Raw genomic sequence first — 20,524 nt, 5'->3', positions numbered from 1 at the left:
CTTACCTTTAACAAGCTTTGGACTTGTTAGTGTCAACATTCCAGCATGTCCTGATAGATCAAGTCCAGTAGCCAGCCATACTGGACCACAAAGTATATCTTCCTTGTGTTCCTCCAAAAATGGACACAGTCTAAGACCTTCCAATAATATAAGTAATATGGATCTGAATTAGCCATAATTAAGTCATAAAATCTGATCACTTGCATGGATTAAAAATGCACTATGTCGAACTCGGATCACTAAATACATAGAACTGTACATTAAAAAAGACTTGAAGTTCACTTTTAAGACATTTCCCAGTGAAATCAATAAAGGTAAATGACAGTTTTAGAACCATTTTCAGTTGCATTTCATGGATTAATATATATCTTGACTGGCTTATAAAAGCCACAAAATACACAACTGATGAAATAAAGAACCAATATCTATAGAGGTACCATCCTTACTGGGTCGTTACTGAAGCAGGACAACACTGTTTAAATACAAAACAATATGAATAATAAATTTAAAATAAGGATGGCTTTCTTTCTTCTGTAGGATATACAAATTACTGAAATCATCTTCACTCATCTACTACTCCTTTCTCAGCATCAAACACCTCCTTTCAGCACTTTTATCACCCCTTTGATCCTTCCCTTCATCCTTTCTAACCCTCTTTTCTTGGAGTCATAGGGTCATAGAATAGGTTGGGTTGGAAAGGACCTTGACAGTCATGCTCTAGATAAGGCTGATTACATGACAGAAAAGAAGGTGTAAAGTAAGACTGTTGAAAGGACCAAGAAAAAGATCCATCACTCTAGAACTGAGTCACTCCAACTGTCAAATTTTAGTCTGCAGCTCTCCTCACTCAGACCCACTCAGTGCTTTCACTGGCTGAGATATTTTGTGGAAGAGTGCTAGTTACCAACAAAGTTATAAGAACAGGCACAGTGTGATGTGGCCTAGTTATGAATTCTTTAGGTTCTGTTCCTTATTGGTTTACTGCAGCAATCTCTACAAAAGCCAGGTATGCAAGGAAAAATTATGTTAAAACTAGCCAAAGAAACAAAGTAAAACAATTAAAAATTAAATAGCAATTTAAATTAGAAAGGTGCCATATCAATCTACTTGATTTCTAAATTCAAATAAACATTTAACTGCTTGTAAGCACCAAACCTCTCTAGTAGTTTAGGACATTTCTGGTGTGTTTGTGTTTAACTTTCAACTCATACAGCAAACAGATAAAAGAGAATAATAACCTTGAATACAGCTGAGAAATTAGTCTATTTTAATGTCTGAAAAATTTTTGCAGAGGAATTCAAATTTATCATTAAAACAACAAAAAAGCAAGGTCCTATTTTAAGTGAAGTAAAACAAGATCAATAAAACTTACATTGTGGTTCCTCTACATCCATATACTGCATTTCTTCACTGAATTCTGCCAGTCCTGGTTTTCCATTTCTCTCCACTTCTATATTATGAGCTGGAGATAAAGGAAATGCAATCTGTCTATCTACTGCTGCTTCTGGAAATAAAAATATTAGCATGATTTCAAACACTGCTCAAAGCTCAGGAAAAAAGAAGTGGTAGTTTTCATAGCAAAATTATCAACCTTCTGCCCACAGCAGTATTTCTAATACAAACCCACAAGTATACAAAGACATGTTTTTCATATGGATTGAAGTTGCAGCAAGTAGTTAAAAAACAGTATTTCTGAATGACCTGTAAAGAACCTGTTTTGTTTTAATACTGCCCAAATTCTTTTCCCCTAATAATCAACTGCAGACTACTCCTAAGCAATTAGATTCCAGTATTGAAAGTTTGATAATTTAAACCTAAAATAACTGGATTGCTCCTGCTGAACATCAAACATTATTTTGGTAATACTTAAACATAGCCCTTTTTCCAATTAAATGGATCACATGAATTATAGATGAAGAGGACATGCAAGCAAATTAACGAGAAGCATATACAGTGAATTAACTGCCAGACCAAAACCATTAATTCCCAAACAGAAGAATTATGCCTCTGGCCTTCCCATTACTACACACTACGTATTTAACTGTTTCCAGAGCTCCTGTCATACAAAAAAATGACTGAATAAATTCTGCCCTGCACATCTTCCCTACATCTCATAGTCTTACAATTTTAGTTCCTTTCTCTCTCCCTCTGGAAGGAGAGAAGTTGCGGGGGGGAGAGTTAATCTAATTTCAGTCTGAGGTTTTTATACATTTCTAAAAGCCAAACAATGTTGAATATTACTTCTCCCTAAGACTGGAACATTTTGGTTAAGATCTATCACATATATAAATTACCTAGCTTTGTCTTCCCTTATAATGAAATCATTAATGTCCTATTATTTTATTCCATAGTGCAAAGAAAAAAGGGAAATGTCATTAAAGTCCTTTTCCAAAACTCAAGAAATTGAAAAAGGGAAGGAAACAACTGCAATGCAGTTACACTTGGAGAAGATGTTGGTTAGTTGTGGATCTCCAACCCTATGAATAAAAAATAAAAAAGACTTTGCCAAGGCTGCCTTTCAGGTGCTCTCACATTCCCCAGACCTTTCCAGACTGTCTGACCCCACATTTGATGCCTTTTCTACCTTGCAACATAAAGAAGCAAATTCCAGTACATTACATGCAAGGAAGTGAAATGTCATTTTCTGGAAGAGCTCTGTCACGTCTTCTGATCAGTATGCTCTGCCGAAAAACATTCACAGAGAGCTCTGGCAATTTAGTTCACAGTTAAATCAAATGTCTCCAAGGAATTACCAACTCATGGAACTGTTTGTTCAGAAGTGTTTAAAATTGAAGCATTAAGGAAAAGAGTTTCGCTTTTCCTCTATTGTTTTGTTCCATAGGTGAAGATTTTCAAATTAATTCTGATATCCTGATCTACAAATGGACGGAAATCATGCTGAAAACAAAGGTTCCATTCAGGAGAGAAACATGGACAATCTCTTCTGGTCTTTTATTTGATGGAACAAATTTCTTATCCATGTTAAAATTTAGGTTTTATAGCAAGGATTAAAAAAAAAAATGAAGAAACTGAAAGAGCACCTGCTGACTGCTGTCCTGCAGTCACATCTAGCACTTCTGTTAAATCTCAACCATCTCAAACCCTAAAAGAATAAGTGCTTCTCAAACAATATTACTATGCTAGAATATTTTGTTCTTGGGTTTACAACCAGTTTACAGTATTTAAGAGAGCATCTCCAGCACACATTTTTTTGTTGTTAAACACTGGGGGATGCTACAGAGTGAAGTTTTATGAAAGCATGTTAATGATCTTTGAAATGCCTGTATTCCTTTTTGAAATTTACTGTTACTCTTGTGTTTAAGTGGGATGGTCTTACTCAGCAATTGAAAAAAATAGGAAAAGGAAGGAAAAAGGGCTTTCATGATGATGCTTGCTGCTCTTCTCAACACAATTTATATCCAGCGAGCAATTTATTAATATCTAACAGCAAGATTTCTCTGAAATAGCCAGAAGCTTTTGAAAAAGAGGTGGCCAGATGAAGATAAGCAATTAATGCCTCAATAAAAGGAGGTGCAGCATGTAATACTTTCCACGCCTAGTAGACAAGGCAGCAGGACATGAAACAAATGCTCTCACCACAGGAAAAACCCAGTGGAGGCACTTCCACATCAAAGAACTGACTTTTCAATTTATGCTACCCCCTCACAGGTTCCCTGAGAGCTAGCAAGATGCAGAGTCCAGTTAGGAATCTTCCCAAGGCAAGATCAGTCCTAACTTTGGTCTATTCTGTCAAAGCTGCAAGAATAAAAGGTGAAATCATACTGCAGCTTTCATATAGCTTAGTCACTGAGCCAAATGATGAGAGAATTCCCAAGGAAGCCATGGGATTTTTTACTTCCATCAAGAAAAGCCTTGCTATTTTCTCACTAGCAAATAATCTCCTTCTGTGACTTGGAATAATTTAGTTTGTTTTGTTGTGTTTTGGGGTTTTTTTTAACTACATTGAGACCTTAAAAGAGCACCATTTGCTTAATCAGTCAATCTCTAGGATGATTTACAATCGACAACTTATTTTTAATGACTGTAGGATTAATGCAGTACAGACTTATAACTAAGTTCAGTCTTTTTGAGCTATGTACTTTTATTTGCATAAATGTCAAGATTTTGAAACTGTTTACCCAGTTTGTCTCCCCAATTTACATTCAAGTATAATTGGAAAGAGCCCATGATACCAGGAAACAGAATAAATCAGTAAAAGTGAAACACACAATTACAAGCAATTTTTCTCATATACATCACAGAGAATAATGAGTTCAAGAAAAGAAATTATGTTTTGAAAGATAGCCTAGTTTTTTCTTACCATTGACTTTCCCTAAGCCTGGAGCTTTATTTTTCAGTAAAGTCACTTGAATTTGGGGAATGTTTGTGATGTTTGAATTCAAAACAAATTTGAAGTCCACATGTCCAACCATACAGGCTTTTGGTAGAACTAGTTCAAAGACATGCTCATCCCAGCTGTTGCTGTCAGGAAAAAAAGAAGACAATGACCCAGTGTAGAGAGAACATTCCCATCATGCAGGCAGCATCACACAGTCCATTCTGCATCTATGCACACTCTCTTTAGCAAGAAGAAAAATTTATTTTGCGTTAGTTGACATCCATATGAATTTCTGAAGAAGTCTTTCAAACTTTAAAGCTTGCAAGATAACCACATTAATTTTGTGAAGATGTTAAAATGCCAATTGATATGACAGAGAGAAGCAATGCTCACATAAAAGCAGAAGTGGAAAAATTCCCTATTACCTTTACCGTAGAATTATAAACAGCACTTACTTACTTCCACGGGAAAAAAAGTACAAGAATAAAAAAAACCAAACACAACACAACAAGAAGATCTATCAATTAGTGAAGTGTATGAAAGAGTGATCAGAGATACCTACCTTGTAATCTCTTTCAAGTTACCTTATCCAGTGTTTAACACTTAACAATGTCACTTTCCAGTGGCACAAAATCAACATACAGGAGACCCAAAATAATATTTTCTAAGTATTTTTAAAGCACATTTGATAATTCATAGAGGATGAAAAGTGCTTCTTACCAGGTGGACACTCAAAAGCCTGTGCTGTGCAAAAGGGTGCAGCTGTCTTTTACTAAGTCACATTTTTGTTTTGAAGACAAGTTTGGTTTACACTAAAAGTGTAAACTTGAGACAAGTACCCCTCGATGATCCACTCCAGTTTGATAAACTGGGGTTTGCAAAAAACAGTTCAAACCGAAGAGCAATGAAAATAAAACTAATTATGTGTCAATTGTCCTGTTTGTGTACATTTTTAAAACTAACCGAACTTCCTGATCTCCTTCATTTAGCAGTAAATAATTTTTTTAAATTTAACTTTGCTGTACTTATTTAACTGTATAACTGAGAATACTAAGAAACTGAGTATGCTGCTATAAATATTTTTGAGACATCTTTCTAACATCTAATTCACAAATAGGTATTTTAACTTCAATAGCATGCTACACATAAAGTATTGCGCAGAAAACCATTTTAATATAGATTAAGGAATGGTGCAAATGTATTTATTTCTTTACAGTATTATCTCTGATGGCCAGAACTCCTTCAGGAACATGTAATACAACTTAAAAGAGCTTTCAGGTGCAAGTAATGAAATGGCTCGCCAGCTTTCCAGAGCTAGCAGCACAGAAACGCAGAGATTTTGAAAGAAAAGATGGACAGAAGCAAGAGAATTTGTGGTTATGATTCAAGAAGGAGCAGTGAAGAATTTTCAGTTAACTGTACAAAGAACACTGGTGAATAAAATATAATGAAAATTTATCCCACTGCTCTGGGGGGAAAAACCCCTAAAATCTCTGCTAGCAACTGTAGCAGTAAATATTTAGAATCACTCATGCCTTTCCTCTAGCTTGGAGAACATGTAATCCAGTGCCAAACAGAGAGATGCTTGGGGGTGGTTTTTCATATTATGCAAAGCATGGGCTAAGTGAGACACTCAAAGGAGCCAGACTTCTGAAACACAAAGTAATATTCTGCTCAACCAGTTTTAGTTAAAGATCTGGTACAAACCCAGAAATTAATAATAAAACACTTTGTCTGCAGCAGTCTTTTGTAGTCTATGTGTTGTATGCAATGCACACAGTCATAGTGAATTACAACTGTTATTTGTCTACCCCAGAAATCTATTTGTGACAGAAATGAGCAGCAGATCCTCAATGGGCACATATGAAATAAACAATCTCCATGAAGGTCTCACATTAATCCAGCAGTTAAGAGATCTTCTTATACCTCTGACAATAAACTTCACAATCTAATTCTGTCATTAGTTAAAAGACTCCACTTTAAAGTTTCCTTTCTCATTGGTTTCTTTAAGTACATCCTTTATTCATGTGCAAAGCTTCAAAGTAGCAAGCAATTAATTTACTTCCTTGTTATTTTCTCATCTATTAGCACATCTATCCTAAATAGATAAACCAATGCAAAGTCTTTTAGGAACTCTTCTACCTTTGAAACCCTTCTAAATGTATAGCATCTTGCTAAAGAAAAACATACAATCCATACAGTGTTCTAAGCACCATTATATCATCATTGTCAACTACAGGATTATTTTTCCAACATACTTTTTCACTGCTTTTCTAGAACATCTCACTGTCTGATCTTCCACTACAACTGAACATCATTATCTACCTCTTCCTTCTTTCATATATTTTCAAATAAGTCACCGTAAGATGACTACATCCTACATAAATTTGAGATCAAGCCAGGAAACTCAGATGTCACTGTTTTATCCATGCATATAAGGAATTTATATACCTCTTTTAAAAGAGTTAACCTCATTTAACATTTCAGTTACTTTACATCTGAGGGGACAATACTGATATTTAGATAATTCACAAGGTAAACCACACTCTCCTTTTCTTTTTCTTTGCGCACAGTCTTTTTAAAATAACAAAGTAAGATTGTAATACAATGCCATTTTCTAAAATACAGTTACAGGATTATCTTCTTATCTATTTGAGAAACAAAAGAATTACCATATCAAATTGCATTACTCATCCATCTAACACTGTAACCCCACATCGTGATAGGTATCAGTATGAGGCACTCAAAAAGGAGATAAAAGGAGCCTTATATTAAAGACCAAAAAAATAATCCAGAAATCAATCAGTTTTTCTTCCCAGATAACTTTTACTTAAGAGCTAACATGGCTTTCAATCTTAAGACTCTTCCCTAAGAACAAAGGGACTGTAATTTAATAATTTTCATCATGAGTCATATAGCAGCTGTCAAAGATTTCCAGTACTAAACCAAAACTTCTAACTTTTCCTCTTTACAACCCTGTTTTATTTAGCAGCTGGCATAATTATTTTCCTCTAATGAAAAATATTCATAAGCTCATTTTCCACTTATCCCCTTCCAATTAACAGCTATTGCCTTCACTGCTTGCCTCCTGGTAACTTCATATCATAGCTTTTTACTTTTCAACTGTTGCTGAACACATTTGGATAATCAATAGTTTTAACTGGAAAATTTTTATTTTATTTTGCAAGTTATTTTGCAAGGAACCAACTCCCTTCCACTTGCTACACACAGAATATTTGACTTACATAAAGCAAAACCACAGGTTAAAAAAAGGCTTTAAAGCCTCTAGTGCATTGCAAGTTTTCAATTGTAGCTTATGAATATTTATTTAAAGCTCGTCCAGCTCCTGTTATGCGTCAACCCTGGGAATGCCTGCATCTATTACCTGTTTTGCCACCTGGAATGCTTCATTATCACATGCTATCTTTCAGTTATTAATATGAGATGCTTTTTTGGCCCCACACATGGTCTCTTATTTTCACTCTACGGCTATTTCAAGTCTACATGACAATCCAAATGTTAAACATCAGTGGAACAGATGTGTAGCAGTCTGACCTAAAAATCCTGTAGTATCTTATGCACATCCCTTAATAAAACAAAAAAATATTCTAACTATATTGTGTTTCTCCAACCATTTTTCACAAAACAAACCTACGCAAAGCTACTTCAGGTAGGTTTTAAGCAATCCTTCAAGGAGACTGCAACACTGCTGCAGTCATATTTAGAAGCCCGGAGGAATTCCAAGTTCTCATGTCACATGTGAAAAATTAAGTCCTGCTACACACACCATCTTGGTGCAGTTCATTTAAATGAAAATACTGCCTAAACCTTAGCACTACTAGGGTTCTGGAGTGGCTTTATATATGTTTCATATATAAAAATTTAACTTGAATAGACATAAAACCAGATTTTACCTTCATATTTTAAAGTAAATTACAATACTATTTAATTTAGGACAATTAATCAGTCACACTGGCACCCACAGTTTGCATTTTCTGATTAAACAATGTACTAAAAATGTGTCTACACATAAGAAGGGTAAATCAGACTTTTACAGAAACTATCAAAAATAGCTCTAATTCTGGCAAATGTGCCTGTCTATGTAATGTGATGACCACATTTGGCAACTAAAACTCCACCAATTCAAAACCTGACTTTTCAATTTGTTTCAAGGTCCACAAAATGCCTCTGGCAATCTCACCAAAACCTATACTGTGAACTGCCAAATGGGGATTATCTTCTTTGCAAACACATGTTCTTAAACTTGTACACTAGTTAAAAACAATGAAATTGCATGAGATCTGTGGTTGTACAGCTACACCAGCTCGTTAAGCAATGCACACAATGCCTCGTGCACTGTTCCCCTCTGTACCTGTCCGTCTGCAGCTTCCAAGTGCGAGTGTGCTGAGCTGCATCCCCGTGGTGCTGCTGGTGCAGGTGCTGAGGGTGCCGCCTTTGCTGCTGCTCCTGCTGGACTTCCACCCAGCAGGGAGGGACAGTGGCTGAAAACCGAGGTGTCAAGGTCTCAAAACGGGTCAGTTCCACCAGGGATGTCAGTGTCTCAAGGGAGAATGGCTGGTCCACCAAAAGATCAACTCCTGAAGAATTACAGCACAAACTTTCATTACAACATAGATATTCTTTCCAGAACGTCCGATAAAAAATACTCCGAAATACATCAGAACTGCTATAGGCAAAATTAACTGCAAGTCATATGAAGGTTTTTTAAAAGAATAATAAACTCCCCACCCCCTGAAAGTACCACCCTAAACAAACAACAACAAAAAACAACTACAAAAAAAACCCAACACAAGCAACCAAACATCCCAGCCTTGAAGCTTGCATCCTTTGAAGGCAGTTCACTTAGAATAAATTTTCTAAATACTGAGAGCTCTGAGCATGCTGTCTGGAATTCAGCCAGAGGCATCAGGAATAAGTAATTAGCCAGCTATACTTTGAAGATGTAAAGCTGATTAAACACTTTTTTAATATCCCTACTGACTCAGATAAAAAAATTTATTTCATAAAAACAGACAAACAGAATTACTATGCATTTTTATCACTGTTTAAAACATTACTTTGGCCTCTGATTATCAATATTGACTTGTTTTATGGTGGATTACTAGAATATACTAGCTTTAATAGGTACTCCCAATTTACCTTAAAAGAGGGGTAAAAGAAAAACAAACATGATTTAAGCACTTAAAAGACACTGGGCCTGGACAATTATTTTGTCTTCCTGTCTTTATATTTATGCCTTGTACCAAGGAAACAAGGACATTAATTGAAGTATTGAAAACAAAAATATCCCAGGACCTAAATGAACCGCAAGAGAAACCAAAAACTGATAATCAGATTTCCTCAGACATACAAAACCCCTAACCAAGCCCCAAACCCCCAACCAAACCAAAAACAGAGAAAAACCCAACCAGCTAACCAAAGAACTCCCACCAACCAAACTTGAGGGAAAATAAGACATGCGCAATGTATATTTCCTACTATTTTGAGCATTTTCTCTTAAAAACGTGTTTTGAAGGAGAAGCTTTTACTAGTAAAGAAATCATGGTTTTCAAAAGGAGAAAGTTTGCTACCTGACTGCTACTGTCACCACTCGGGGTGAGGAGATAATGCACCAACACAAACACCACCCTCGCAGTAAAGCCTGAACCTAAAGAGTATCTTCAAAAACAGTCCAGGTTGACTTGGAGGTGAGAGGCTTGGACAGGTAATAAATTCACTCTCATTGCAACTATAATAATTTCTACTTTTCAATTTCAGAGGCAGCAAAATGCCAAAGAAATTAGAAATACTTTAGAAATTGAATTTCAATAATACAGCAAAGACCATTACTTTTTTAACTGCCAAATGTGAACCTCATTAGCTGGATGACACTGCAATGAGAAGTGAGATCATTGCTCAAACTGTACAACAAGCCTATCTTTGAGCAGACTGGATTTTTCTGCTTCATTCTCCTTCCTCCTCCAACAGAAACAAATCCAAATTCAGAGTATTCATAGCAACTACATACATGTAATCAATGCCTAAAACTGAAAAATTAAGGACTTAACTTTCCACTGCTGTCAAGTATACTTGGCTTCTTTTAAAAATTACAAGACTTTGATTATATTCTAACAAAGTGTTATAACAAGACAAAGTTCTAACACCAAACTTGAAAACAGGCTTTAAATTGGTCAGTAAGACTAATATTCTTTTTTAACTCACTTTGAAAAAAGGCATTATTTTAGATTACTTCACCACAAAAAACCCTTCTGTTCCTTAGAAGGAAACAGTAATCTATGATTGCTAGAAGATTAACTTATTTTCTCTTAAAACAATAAAATTTAATATGCATCCAAGATGCAAATTCAGGCTAGAAAATAAAATGCAAGAAACACATTTTAGAATGTAAACAACAGAGAAAAACAAATGCACAAAGCCCACAATATAAAGGAACAATGTATGAGTAGAAGCTTCTGCTTGCTGTAGGTTTTCATTTCCCTGAACAGAAGCCTTTCTCTTGAGCTGTGTCTCTGTCGGAAAAATATGCTAAGACAGAAGTGGAAGAAAACACTTTTTCTGTTTTTTTAGTATGTAAGACCAAAAGAGAAGCAACACTGACATTATAAATCAAAGGCTGATCACGATCCACACAAGCATTGACAATGTGAGTACTGAAGAGGTTTACACAGCCCTAACAATCATTCTCATCTATGCTGAGAGTCCTGTATTATTGACTTTAGTATCCTCAAGAGTTCTGCAACTATTTGGTTCAACAACTCCCACCCAGACCCTTCACTTCAGCACTGGTTTCCTGTGATTATTAAGCTTCTCTCAGATCTTTTAGTGACTCAGTTTGACACCACAGCAAAATAGTACTCAGTTTATCTGAATGATTCCCATGTACCTAATAACTCTTTGGAAAGTGTTACAGAACAAGACCAAGCAATACTACAATGTCTAAATTATATGACTACTTAAAGGAGGACCTGCAGCTTGTGGATAACCTAAAGATACAGCTACTTTTACTTTGAAGTCTATACATAAATAAATTAATTTCTTATTCCAATAAGTCATATTCAAGGCTACACTGAAGGCTGGATGGGAACAAGATAAAAAAAAGAAAAAAAAATTCCCTTTATAGTACTGGCAGCATTTAAACAGTAATGATCAGCTATTTGACTCATAGTGATAAGATAGAGTTACCGTTTGCTTGGAAGTCACTTATCTCTGCTGATAAGCTACAATACAGGGAGTGCATCCCCTGAAGAACATCCTTGACTTCTATATTGTTTTTTGCTTATTTGCTATTAGCAAAAGAAGGGTGCAGAAGAAAGCCATAGACTTTTTCCCCCACCACATATGTACAACACTTTATTTTCTAGTGATCTTCAAACTTCAGGAATGGCTTCTTTGGTGAAAAAGAGGAGAAGCAGAAGAAATTCAGACCCTAAAGCAACTGCTGTAATGCTGCTTTCAAGTAGACTTACAATAAAAAATATCTCTTCCTTCCATTGACTGACTCTTGAGGAATAAAATTGGGGTCACACAAATATAGTCTGCCACACTCAAAATCACACCAAGAGATTGGAAAAAGTCAAAGTGTTTTGTTTTGTTTTTTTTTTTTTAATCAGGAACTGCAGAAGTGTTATGCTTGTACATACCCAGTGACAGACATACAGCAACTACAGAACTCTAACTTCAGGCAGCAAAAAAATTACCAAGCAGCACGCTATTAAATAATTGCAAGTCACGTTCAGATGCAGCTTTCAAAAATGACAAAAGTATTCTGATCCATGTACACATGTGCAATTTACCTGTAATGCCTGGACTAGAAGGGTTGGATAAGGGCTTGGTGCCTTCTGATGACTGGTCTACACTTTTGGTAAGGGATCCATCTACAAGTATATCAGCTTCATCGATGTCATCGCAGGTCCCTCCAATCTGAAGGAAATGAAGTTCTCCACCTAAAATCATCACAGACAACAAAAGAAGAAAGTTTGGACAGGCATACAGCTAAATTCAACTCACAAGACATGCTTACACTTAAACTACTATGCAATTATGACAGCATTTATGCAGGACCTGAAATCAGTGAAATTGTACAGGACTTATTTTGCTTTATTACTACTAATTTTTTTCAGGGCAAATGCAAAACAGAACTACAGAAGTACTGCAGTTGCAATTGGCATCAAAAAACTATATTGGGGGATGAGTTTTAAAAGACAATTAACAACGGAAACCTCAACAGAAACCAAAAATCTTAACCATTATGACACTTCCCATAATCCAAATTATGCTTATAACAGAAAATATTCTACCATGTCAAGTGAAGGCCTACACTACCTCATCTGTACAGAATCCCTAAACTTCATTTTAAAATTAAATATCTGAAAATTAAACTAATTTCTCTGAATTCTCCTAACTAAGGAGCTCTCCCCATTATTTCATCAAACCTAGAATTAAAACACTGATCAAGTCAACAGACAAAAGAGCAAAGTTCAAAATTTTCACTGGACACAGTGTATTGATAGAAGTTTGAAATCATTCAAGGAGATTGCCCATTATTCACCACTATGGATACACATAGATCAATTCTATCATTTACAGAGAAGCCAAGGAACCAAAGAGTGCTAAGATCCAACCATTAACTGCCAAGTCCAGCACTAAGCCATGCCTCTAAAAGCCACATCTGCACATCTCTTAAATACCTCCAGGGAGAGAGACTCCACCACTGCTCTGAGCAGCCTGTTCCAATGTTTGGCAACCCTTTCTGTGAAAACATTTTTCCTAACATCAAACCTCCCCTTGAGCAGCTGGAGGCCATTTCCTCTCATCCTGTCACTTGTTATTTTGGAGAAGAGGCCAACCCACACCTCACTACAATCTTCTCTCGGGTAGTTGTCCAGAACCATAAGGTTATCCCTAAGCCTCCTTTTTTCCAGACTAATCAACCCCAGCTCTCTCAGCTGATCCACGCTCCTCCTTCAACTTGTGCTCTAAGTCACTGAGAAAGAATGTTTAACTTCACATGCTGGGGGAGGGGGGTGAGAAGAGCTGTTTCCAGTTCCAGAAGTTACAAGAAGTCGAATTCAAGAAATAGGATTCAAGAGGCAAATCCAAGCATAGGCCTTAATGTGATTTTTCTGAAAAATTATCTGACTGACCTTCAGCATCTGACTAACATTATGACAAACCCTGTTGTACAAAATATCCAAGTAATTTGAAACAAAAAAACTGAGAATAAAAATGTAATAGAACGCCAAGATAAAAGCAGGTATATGTCCTGTACTGTGAGGGGAGTAAAACAGAGTGAAAGAGAGGCACAGGGACAGTGTGAGGCACAGAGAAAAGATGTGAGGCACAGAGGGAACTCCCACAGTTTGGGGTTTTTTTGAGATCTCACTAAGAAAGGCCTGACAACAAATGGCTTTATAACTCAGTCTTTTATGAAGATAGAAAAACAAATTGCTCAAATGACCAAAACCGTCAGAACAATTCTATGGACAGGATGAGTACATTGTGCTGTGGGAAAATCCAGGTCTAGGTAATGTACAAAAGTAGTATTCCTGGGATCTGAAAGGATGGGAGATTTTCTCACTATATTTATTTATCTTTTCATTCTATCTTCTCAAAACAGCTATTCCATTAAGCCATTTCTTGGTGGGTCTTTGCTAATTGAGATCCACTAAGAAGCCTGTACCTCCCCTCTCAGTCTCAAACCACACATCCTTGGTGCAGAACAGTAAGTACATCCCAAGCAGACCTCAAGAGTGGAGGCGGAAAAAAATAGTTCTAGCAACTTAGACTTTTGAGTTTCCTTGAAATTAAACAGTTCATAAATAAGCAATTTTCCTCAAACTTCAAAGAGAATTTGAGACACATTAGAAAATACAGATGTTGACAGCTTCATTTGGTAGTAAGTCAAACCTGAGCTCGTTTATCACTTTGTTTACTGCTCAGCAGCAAAAATGTCCTTACCATTTTTTCCATACAAGAGAATAGTCATAATCCCTGCATTCCTGAAAGATTCCAACACTTTTCCAAGAAAAAGTCTGTGCTAAAATTGAGATACCTCACTTCCTCTTTTTTGTTTTTTGAAGGGTTCTGCAAAGAAGTTTACCATGAACTTAAGTTGTACAGTATTAACCTCTGCTTATGCACACTGTTCCAAAATGATGTAGCTGGCTCTGCCTCTGTATCACAAAGTAGGCATTTCCTCTCACAGAACATCCAAAGATGATTTTCTGATGATGCATGCTTCATTATTAGTTTCAATGATATTATAGTTCCAATAGTCAAGTGCCAGTGAAAAAAATCTGTGCAGAAAGCAATGTGGTTTTTTTTTTAGTGTTTTTTTTGTTGTTGTTGTTGTTGTTGTTTTGTTTTTGGTTTTTTTTTTTTGGTGTTATTACTATTGGTTGTAGCACTATGTTGAAAGAGCGACTCGTCCAGTGCTTTCTAATTCTAGCCAGGGAGCAAACATCTCAAGTAGTAGTTTATCTGAAGGCTCCCCTGCTTGCATCACTTCAACAGAGGCAATCAATATTTCTGTTGTACTACCAAGAAGATATGAAAGTTGACACTGACTTACTTACTTATCACAAAAGAGACAAATTGGAAACTAGCATCATTATACTTCCTTCAAAAAACAGGTAACACAATCAAAACATTGTTAATTTAATTCTGAACTGTATTTAAAACCTGCAATTCAAGAACCTGGTGGCAATACAAAACGAACACAAGAATCATTAATTTATTCAAATAAATCATAGGCTTCTTTCTGGCAAAACAGTTCCTGGTTACAGGAAAGCAGCACTGGAACAGGCCAGAGAGCATGCCAGAGACTAAAGCTACTGCAGTCAAAACCAATCAGGTGAGATGTTCCTGCACTCTAGAAGGAGTTTGGGAAGAGTGACACCATTGTCATTAGCAAATCACAACACAATGACAGAGTTGAACAATACACAATTAATTAAAAGGAATTAGAAAACAAAGCCATACCACAGGCAACTATGCACTATAATTTCTAGTCCCCTCCTCCTCTTGTCATTGTTTAGTCCTAAATATGCAAGTTCAGAACACTTGAAAAATGCCATCAAGAAAGCTGACCCAAAACCTCACTTGGAGACACTTCAATTTAAACCACTCTAGGAGATTTTAGCTATAAAATTCTGCCTCAACTTTGAAAAAATAAAATGCAATTGAATACGGACAAGCGAAAGTTACCATGCCTAGAAAGAAATATTTAAAAGCCCTGTTACAGGATGGGAAAAAAAACCAAAACAGCTAGACAGCAGTTCTGTAAGAGAAGTTCTTGTCAGTCAGATAATAAACCTCATTCAATTTCCTGCTCAAAAGTGCAAACATTCCACTATGTATACACACACATGGTATGTACAAACTCCAGAGCTGGTTGAGGAATTCATCTGTAGGATTACTGGGCCTGGTTTTGCATATCTCATCAAGAAAGTTGTGGACTGACTTGATCAGATCTTTTGGAAGGGGAAAGTAAAGGCTGGTTTTTTTCTTCTTTTGTAATTTTGAAAGGATTGGAGATACTCAGCTTGAGAAAATAAATGGTTGGAGGAGGATAGCACCTAAATAAACCCTGTCTTTCCCTCCTTTTGTGAAGAAATCTCTTTGCCATATTCATAATGGATGGTACAACAGATACGACTCTGGTGACAAAGATGACAGAGGCTAAACACTAGTGAAAAAAATCATCATCAAGGAGAGCAGGCAGCAGGAGAAATTTCATGAGCAGACGGTTAAATCTCTGTCTTGAAGATGTCTGAGAATGGTGATGAGTACTCTGTTTCTGAATGGGTAAGTATAATTGACCTTGACTTGAAGATGAGATCTTAGCATCGCTTCCAATACTAATTCTGAAATGGAAAAAAACTTGACCTCTCTCAAATCCTATTAGACTCCATTACCAAAAAAGGCAGAAAATTTAAATACTGAATTGATTCCTGAACTTCAAAAACTACCTTATACAGGGCAGACAAAGCCTAATGACAAGGAAGACACAAGTAAGATATCCAAATTAAATCAGAAAGAAACTACAGAGTGTGACTATTGAACTATTTAGAAAGCTGCTATAAATTAAATGCATGAGATCTGGGGGAATCAATTCTCAAATGTATCCAAGTGCCATCCAGTTCTGCTTGGCTTGCAGGTAAGAAATATCAGCATAGGCAACTCACTCCGGACATACCAAAATCCAGCCTGAAAAAATATTTTTCCAACAAAAGGGCGGGACTAAAAACTCTTGTTATATTGTAGCACCATTAAAATGTTATAATGTAACAGATTCAAAATTTCAGGTGAGCACTATCTAGCAATAAGAAACTATATCTGACCCTCTTAAACACAAGATAATAAATTTTAAATATCAAAAGACCACCATGGAGCAGTATCTCTATTTAAAAACAGTACCTGCTGCCTTGTTTTAGAATAAAGAAATTACTTATTTTCTTACTTATTATTTTGAATGCCATAAAAGCAGAGTTTAGACTCTCTTACTCATGACACAAGAGAAAACATCTGTACCCTCATATGACAGCAGACAAAGCACTGCTAAGAGAGATATTAAATATCTCTCTTAAATTAAATAATCTACTTTGGCCAAGGCAAAGAGAAGAAAGCAAAATTCCAAGAGATTAAAGTTCACTATGTTTGCTTAAGAGAACTAGAACCAAGAACATACTTGCACACTTTCCCCCAGAGGTCAAGCTCAGGTAATCCTTGCAGAAACAGGTAAATACCTGAAGCTGACACCAAGAGGTAACATTCTGAAATGTGGCTCACAAAGATGGATGACGTCAAAAGCATCTCTCCATAAAACCACTCCAGATCTGAAGCACCCATTCACACATAGGTTTCTTTTTCAGTCATATCTTAGAGGCAGCTATGAAAAAAATTTATATAATCTACCAATGAAAATAATACATCAACAAGCAGGAGGAACAGAAGAAAATGCTATTTTGCATTCAGAACTTTCTGACATTAAAGTACCTCTTGGTCTACTCCAATGTCCCAAACAAGCAAACAAGAAAAAATACACTGCTCATGCTCATTTGCAACATCATCCAAGCATTTCCAAAGTATGTATGCTCCAAAACTTTCACTTAAAATTTTCATTTATGTCTTTGCACTACAAGCTCCTTTCTAGATGGAATAATGTTGAACACATCAGTGAATAGAGTTATTCTACTTTCAGTGTATCTTTCTAATGCTGTCAGACCACAGGCATTGTCCCACTTGTGGCAGTAAACCCAGAGGAGCAAACACCTCTAAGTGATTTGTGAAAAAGCCTAAGAAAATAGCACTCAAGGAAAAAAAAAAAAAAAACAAACAGCACAACCCTCCATCTTCAGCCACCTAGCTAAGCAGGAAATTCTACCCATTTAAAGCAAAAGTTTAAAGGACGACTATTATTCGAGACAAGGAAAATTATGCAAAGCTAATTTCATATACTAAGCTATTCAAACATACAATAAGATAGAGGATTTAAGAAGTTCTATTACTAGTTGAGGTTCTTGATTTGCTTTTTCTTCTAGTGCAACTGAATTTTATACCTTTTATGCCTTATTTATAACCTTTCAGTTCAGTCATTATTTTACAAGTGATGCAATTTGGCATAAATATTTTGACTCTGAGGCTTCAGACACACCTAGCATCAGATCCTGAAATTCAGACCTCTTAAGGACATTGACCCTTAAGTATTTATGACGGCTTTGGACTTAATTTCTCAAAAGTGAGAAAAATGTAACAATGACTGATATGCTCAAAAAGGAATAGAAATTGAAAGCCTCTAAAGACATTTAAGCAATGAAAATAATGAACTCCAAAGCCCATGGTTGAGCAGAAAATAGAAGTTCCATACAGAGGTATAGTGGATGTAAATGAACGATAAGAATAATCAGTGGATTTTTTTTTTTTTAAGTAAACAAAGTACTATATACAAAAGAGGACCCTTGCAGGCTGACTTGACACCTATAGAATATTGGGCTACAGAAGAAAAAATATCCCAAAATTTCAGTCATCTTAAGGGCAGCATGAACAAAAGAAATTTGAAAAAGCTATTGATAAATGAATAGATGGGTATTATAATACTGAGAGAGATTTACTGCAAAAGCAGAATGATGTGCTTGTCCATTACAAGGAAGATGGAAGTATTCTCCAGTCAGTAACAGAGATGGTAATTATCTAGGCAGAGACAAAATACTACTACACACAGAATAAATGCTTCGAGCTCAAGAGACGTGTACATCTTAAGCTCCACACCCCAAAGAGGTTTAGGTAACACCAAAAGCTACTAGAATATGATTATCATACACACTAGCATTGGATGGAAACGTACCATGCACAATAAGCTCTTTAACTTTTATCATTAATCTTAAAACACAAGAAAGGCAAAACAGATTTGATGAAAGAAATTGATAGTAATAAAATTCTAGGAAAAAAAATTCTGTTTGGAGGTCTTTTCAATGAGATTGCAGTTTCAGTTTGATACAGTCAAAATATTATGACAAAAAATATTGTCCTGGAGTGACCTTATGAGGCTTGTATCCCCATTTGTCTGTTTAACCCAGAAATAAGTTCTGCACCTTTAAGGTTGGTTCTAAGAGTGGAGTGGGGGAGAGAAGAAGCGCAGAGTTTGTTATCAGGAACTGCACTCACTCCTCCACATTCCTGCTCCTGCAGCACAGACAGCGAGGGAGAGCTCTCCTTTGCTTTTAGTTAGCTTTTAGCTAGCTGAGGCAGAGAAGTTCCCTGGACTGTGGTTTTTATTTTTCTTAGAACTGTTTAAACCTGCTCTGGACTGAAAACCCAGAAGAGCACCTGGAGCTCACACCTGCGGCCCACCGGGCCTGGCCTGGGCCGCGCCAGAGGGACTGACAAAAAACTGAGTGAGCTTCAGACTGCCAAGGGGACTTCTGAATTTGTCATCTCTTCAGACTGGCAGGAAGTTTTGTTGTTCAATATTGTCCATTTTTTGTGCTGGTGAATGCCTTGCCTGTTAAATAAACAGGTTTTTTCAACTTTTCTCCAAGGAAGTCTTTTCCCGAACCAGTTGGGGGAGGGCCCACTTGAATTTGCTTTCTAGAAGAACCCCTTTGAAGGTTTTCTCCCAAATTTGCCCTAAACCAGTCTGGCTCTAACACTCACACATGGACATGATATGATAGAACAGTGTTCAAAGGCATTAACCTTTCAGTTAGAGTTCCATTTGAACTAGGAAAAAGCACTCATTATTAAATACAGCTGAAACAGTTTAATAGATATTTCTTCAAAAGCAGTCACTGAAAGAGAACAATTTAGTAAATATGAATGTTACCCTTGGGAATATGCAAACATAAATACTAGTTACTAACTTGCAATGTTTTCATTAGTATTTAAAAAGCAAATCTGAAATGCCCACTTCTAGAAATCTTTGTAGGCGACTGAGAAACTTGGAGCCTTTAAGGAAACTGAGATGTTTACAATAGACTTGGCTTTATTTGTTGGAAATAACAAGTAAATCTGATTTAACAACTGCTCACAGGAGGACTTTATAATTAGTGTGACACTGTCAAGAAAGAAAAAAGGTATGAATTTCAATTCTTCTAGTAAAGAAGAAGCTCAACATAATATTGGTGGGAATTTATTTGAAATGCATAAACCACGCCATCAGCTTAGCCCCTCTGAGAGCCTAAGCATTTCCTCCACAGCTGCAATCAACTGCAGATGAACTAAACAGAACACTGGGACATGGAGGAACTCAGCTGGATGATACCCAGAGCTGGTTCCAGTGCTCCAATGTGACACAAGGAAGCAGGGAGCTGTGTGCTGCTTTAGGGACTTTTACAAAGTAGTTGTTACCTGGGCTTGAGTTACACTCCTCTCCTACCTGCCCCCCCCCACCCCCCAAAATGCCTTGTGTTCATTTGGAAAAAAAGAATACCACATCAATAGTCTGGCTCTAACACTCAACAAAGTACAATCCCAACTGCAAAAAGCTGAAGCAGAACCAGAAGCATGCTACCTGAATGAAAATACACTGGGATAAGGTATGAAAGCATTATCTTCTCTGCTCTCTTGAATATCATCAATTACAGGCAGAAGACATTTTTCTGAAATGGGATTTCTCTATCACAGAAACAATTACACACAAGAATCACTTTTATTTGTTTTGGACTT

At 36.4% G+C, this 20,524-nt stretch overlaps 1 protein-coding gene across 5 annotated transcripts in view; it reads right to left on the bottom strand.

The window, feature by feature from the left end:
• BIRC6 (baculoviral IAP repeat containing 6) overlaps positions 1 to 20,524 on the bottom strand; it is a 173,497-nt gene that overhangs the window by 125,105 nt on the left and 27,868 nt on the right. For all 5 annotated transcript variants that reach the window (XM_064414806.1, XM_064414808.1, XM_064414809.1 and 2 more), the window contains exons 11-15: positions 12,154 to 12,303; positions 8,712 to 8,937; positions 4,322 to 4,482; positions 1,373 to 1,504; positions 6 to 137 (exon numbers count right to left, since the gene is read on the bottom strand). In XM_064414806.1, coding sequence (XP_064270876.1) covers positions 6 to 137; positions 1,373 to 1,504; positions 4,322 to 4,482; positions 8,712 to 8,937; positions 12,154 to 12,303 — 801 coding nt within the window. The remainder of the gene's footprint in view (positions 1 to 5; positions 138 to 1,372; positions 1,505 to 4,321; positions 4,483 to 8,711; positions 8,938 to 12,153; positions 12,304 to 20,524) is intronic.

The sequence above is a fragment of the Passer domesticus genome, chromosome 3, assembly GCF_036417665.1.
Source record: "Passer domesticus isolate bPasDom1 chromosome 3, bPasDom1.hap1, whole genome shotgun sequence".
NCBI lineage: Eukaryota > Metazoa > Chordata > Aves > Passeriformes > Passeridae > Passer > Passer domesticus.
The sequence above is the reverse complement of the archived record's forward strand: the minus strand, read 5'-3'. Positions and strand labels throughout refer to the sequence as shown.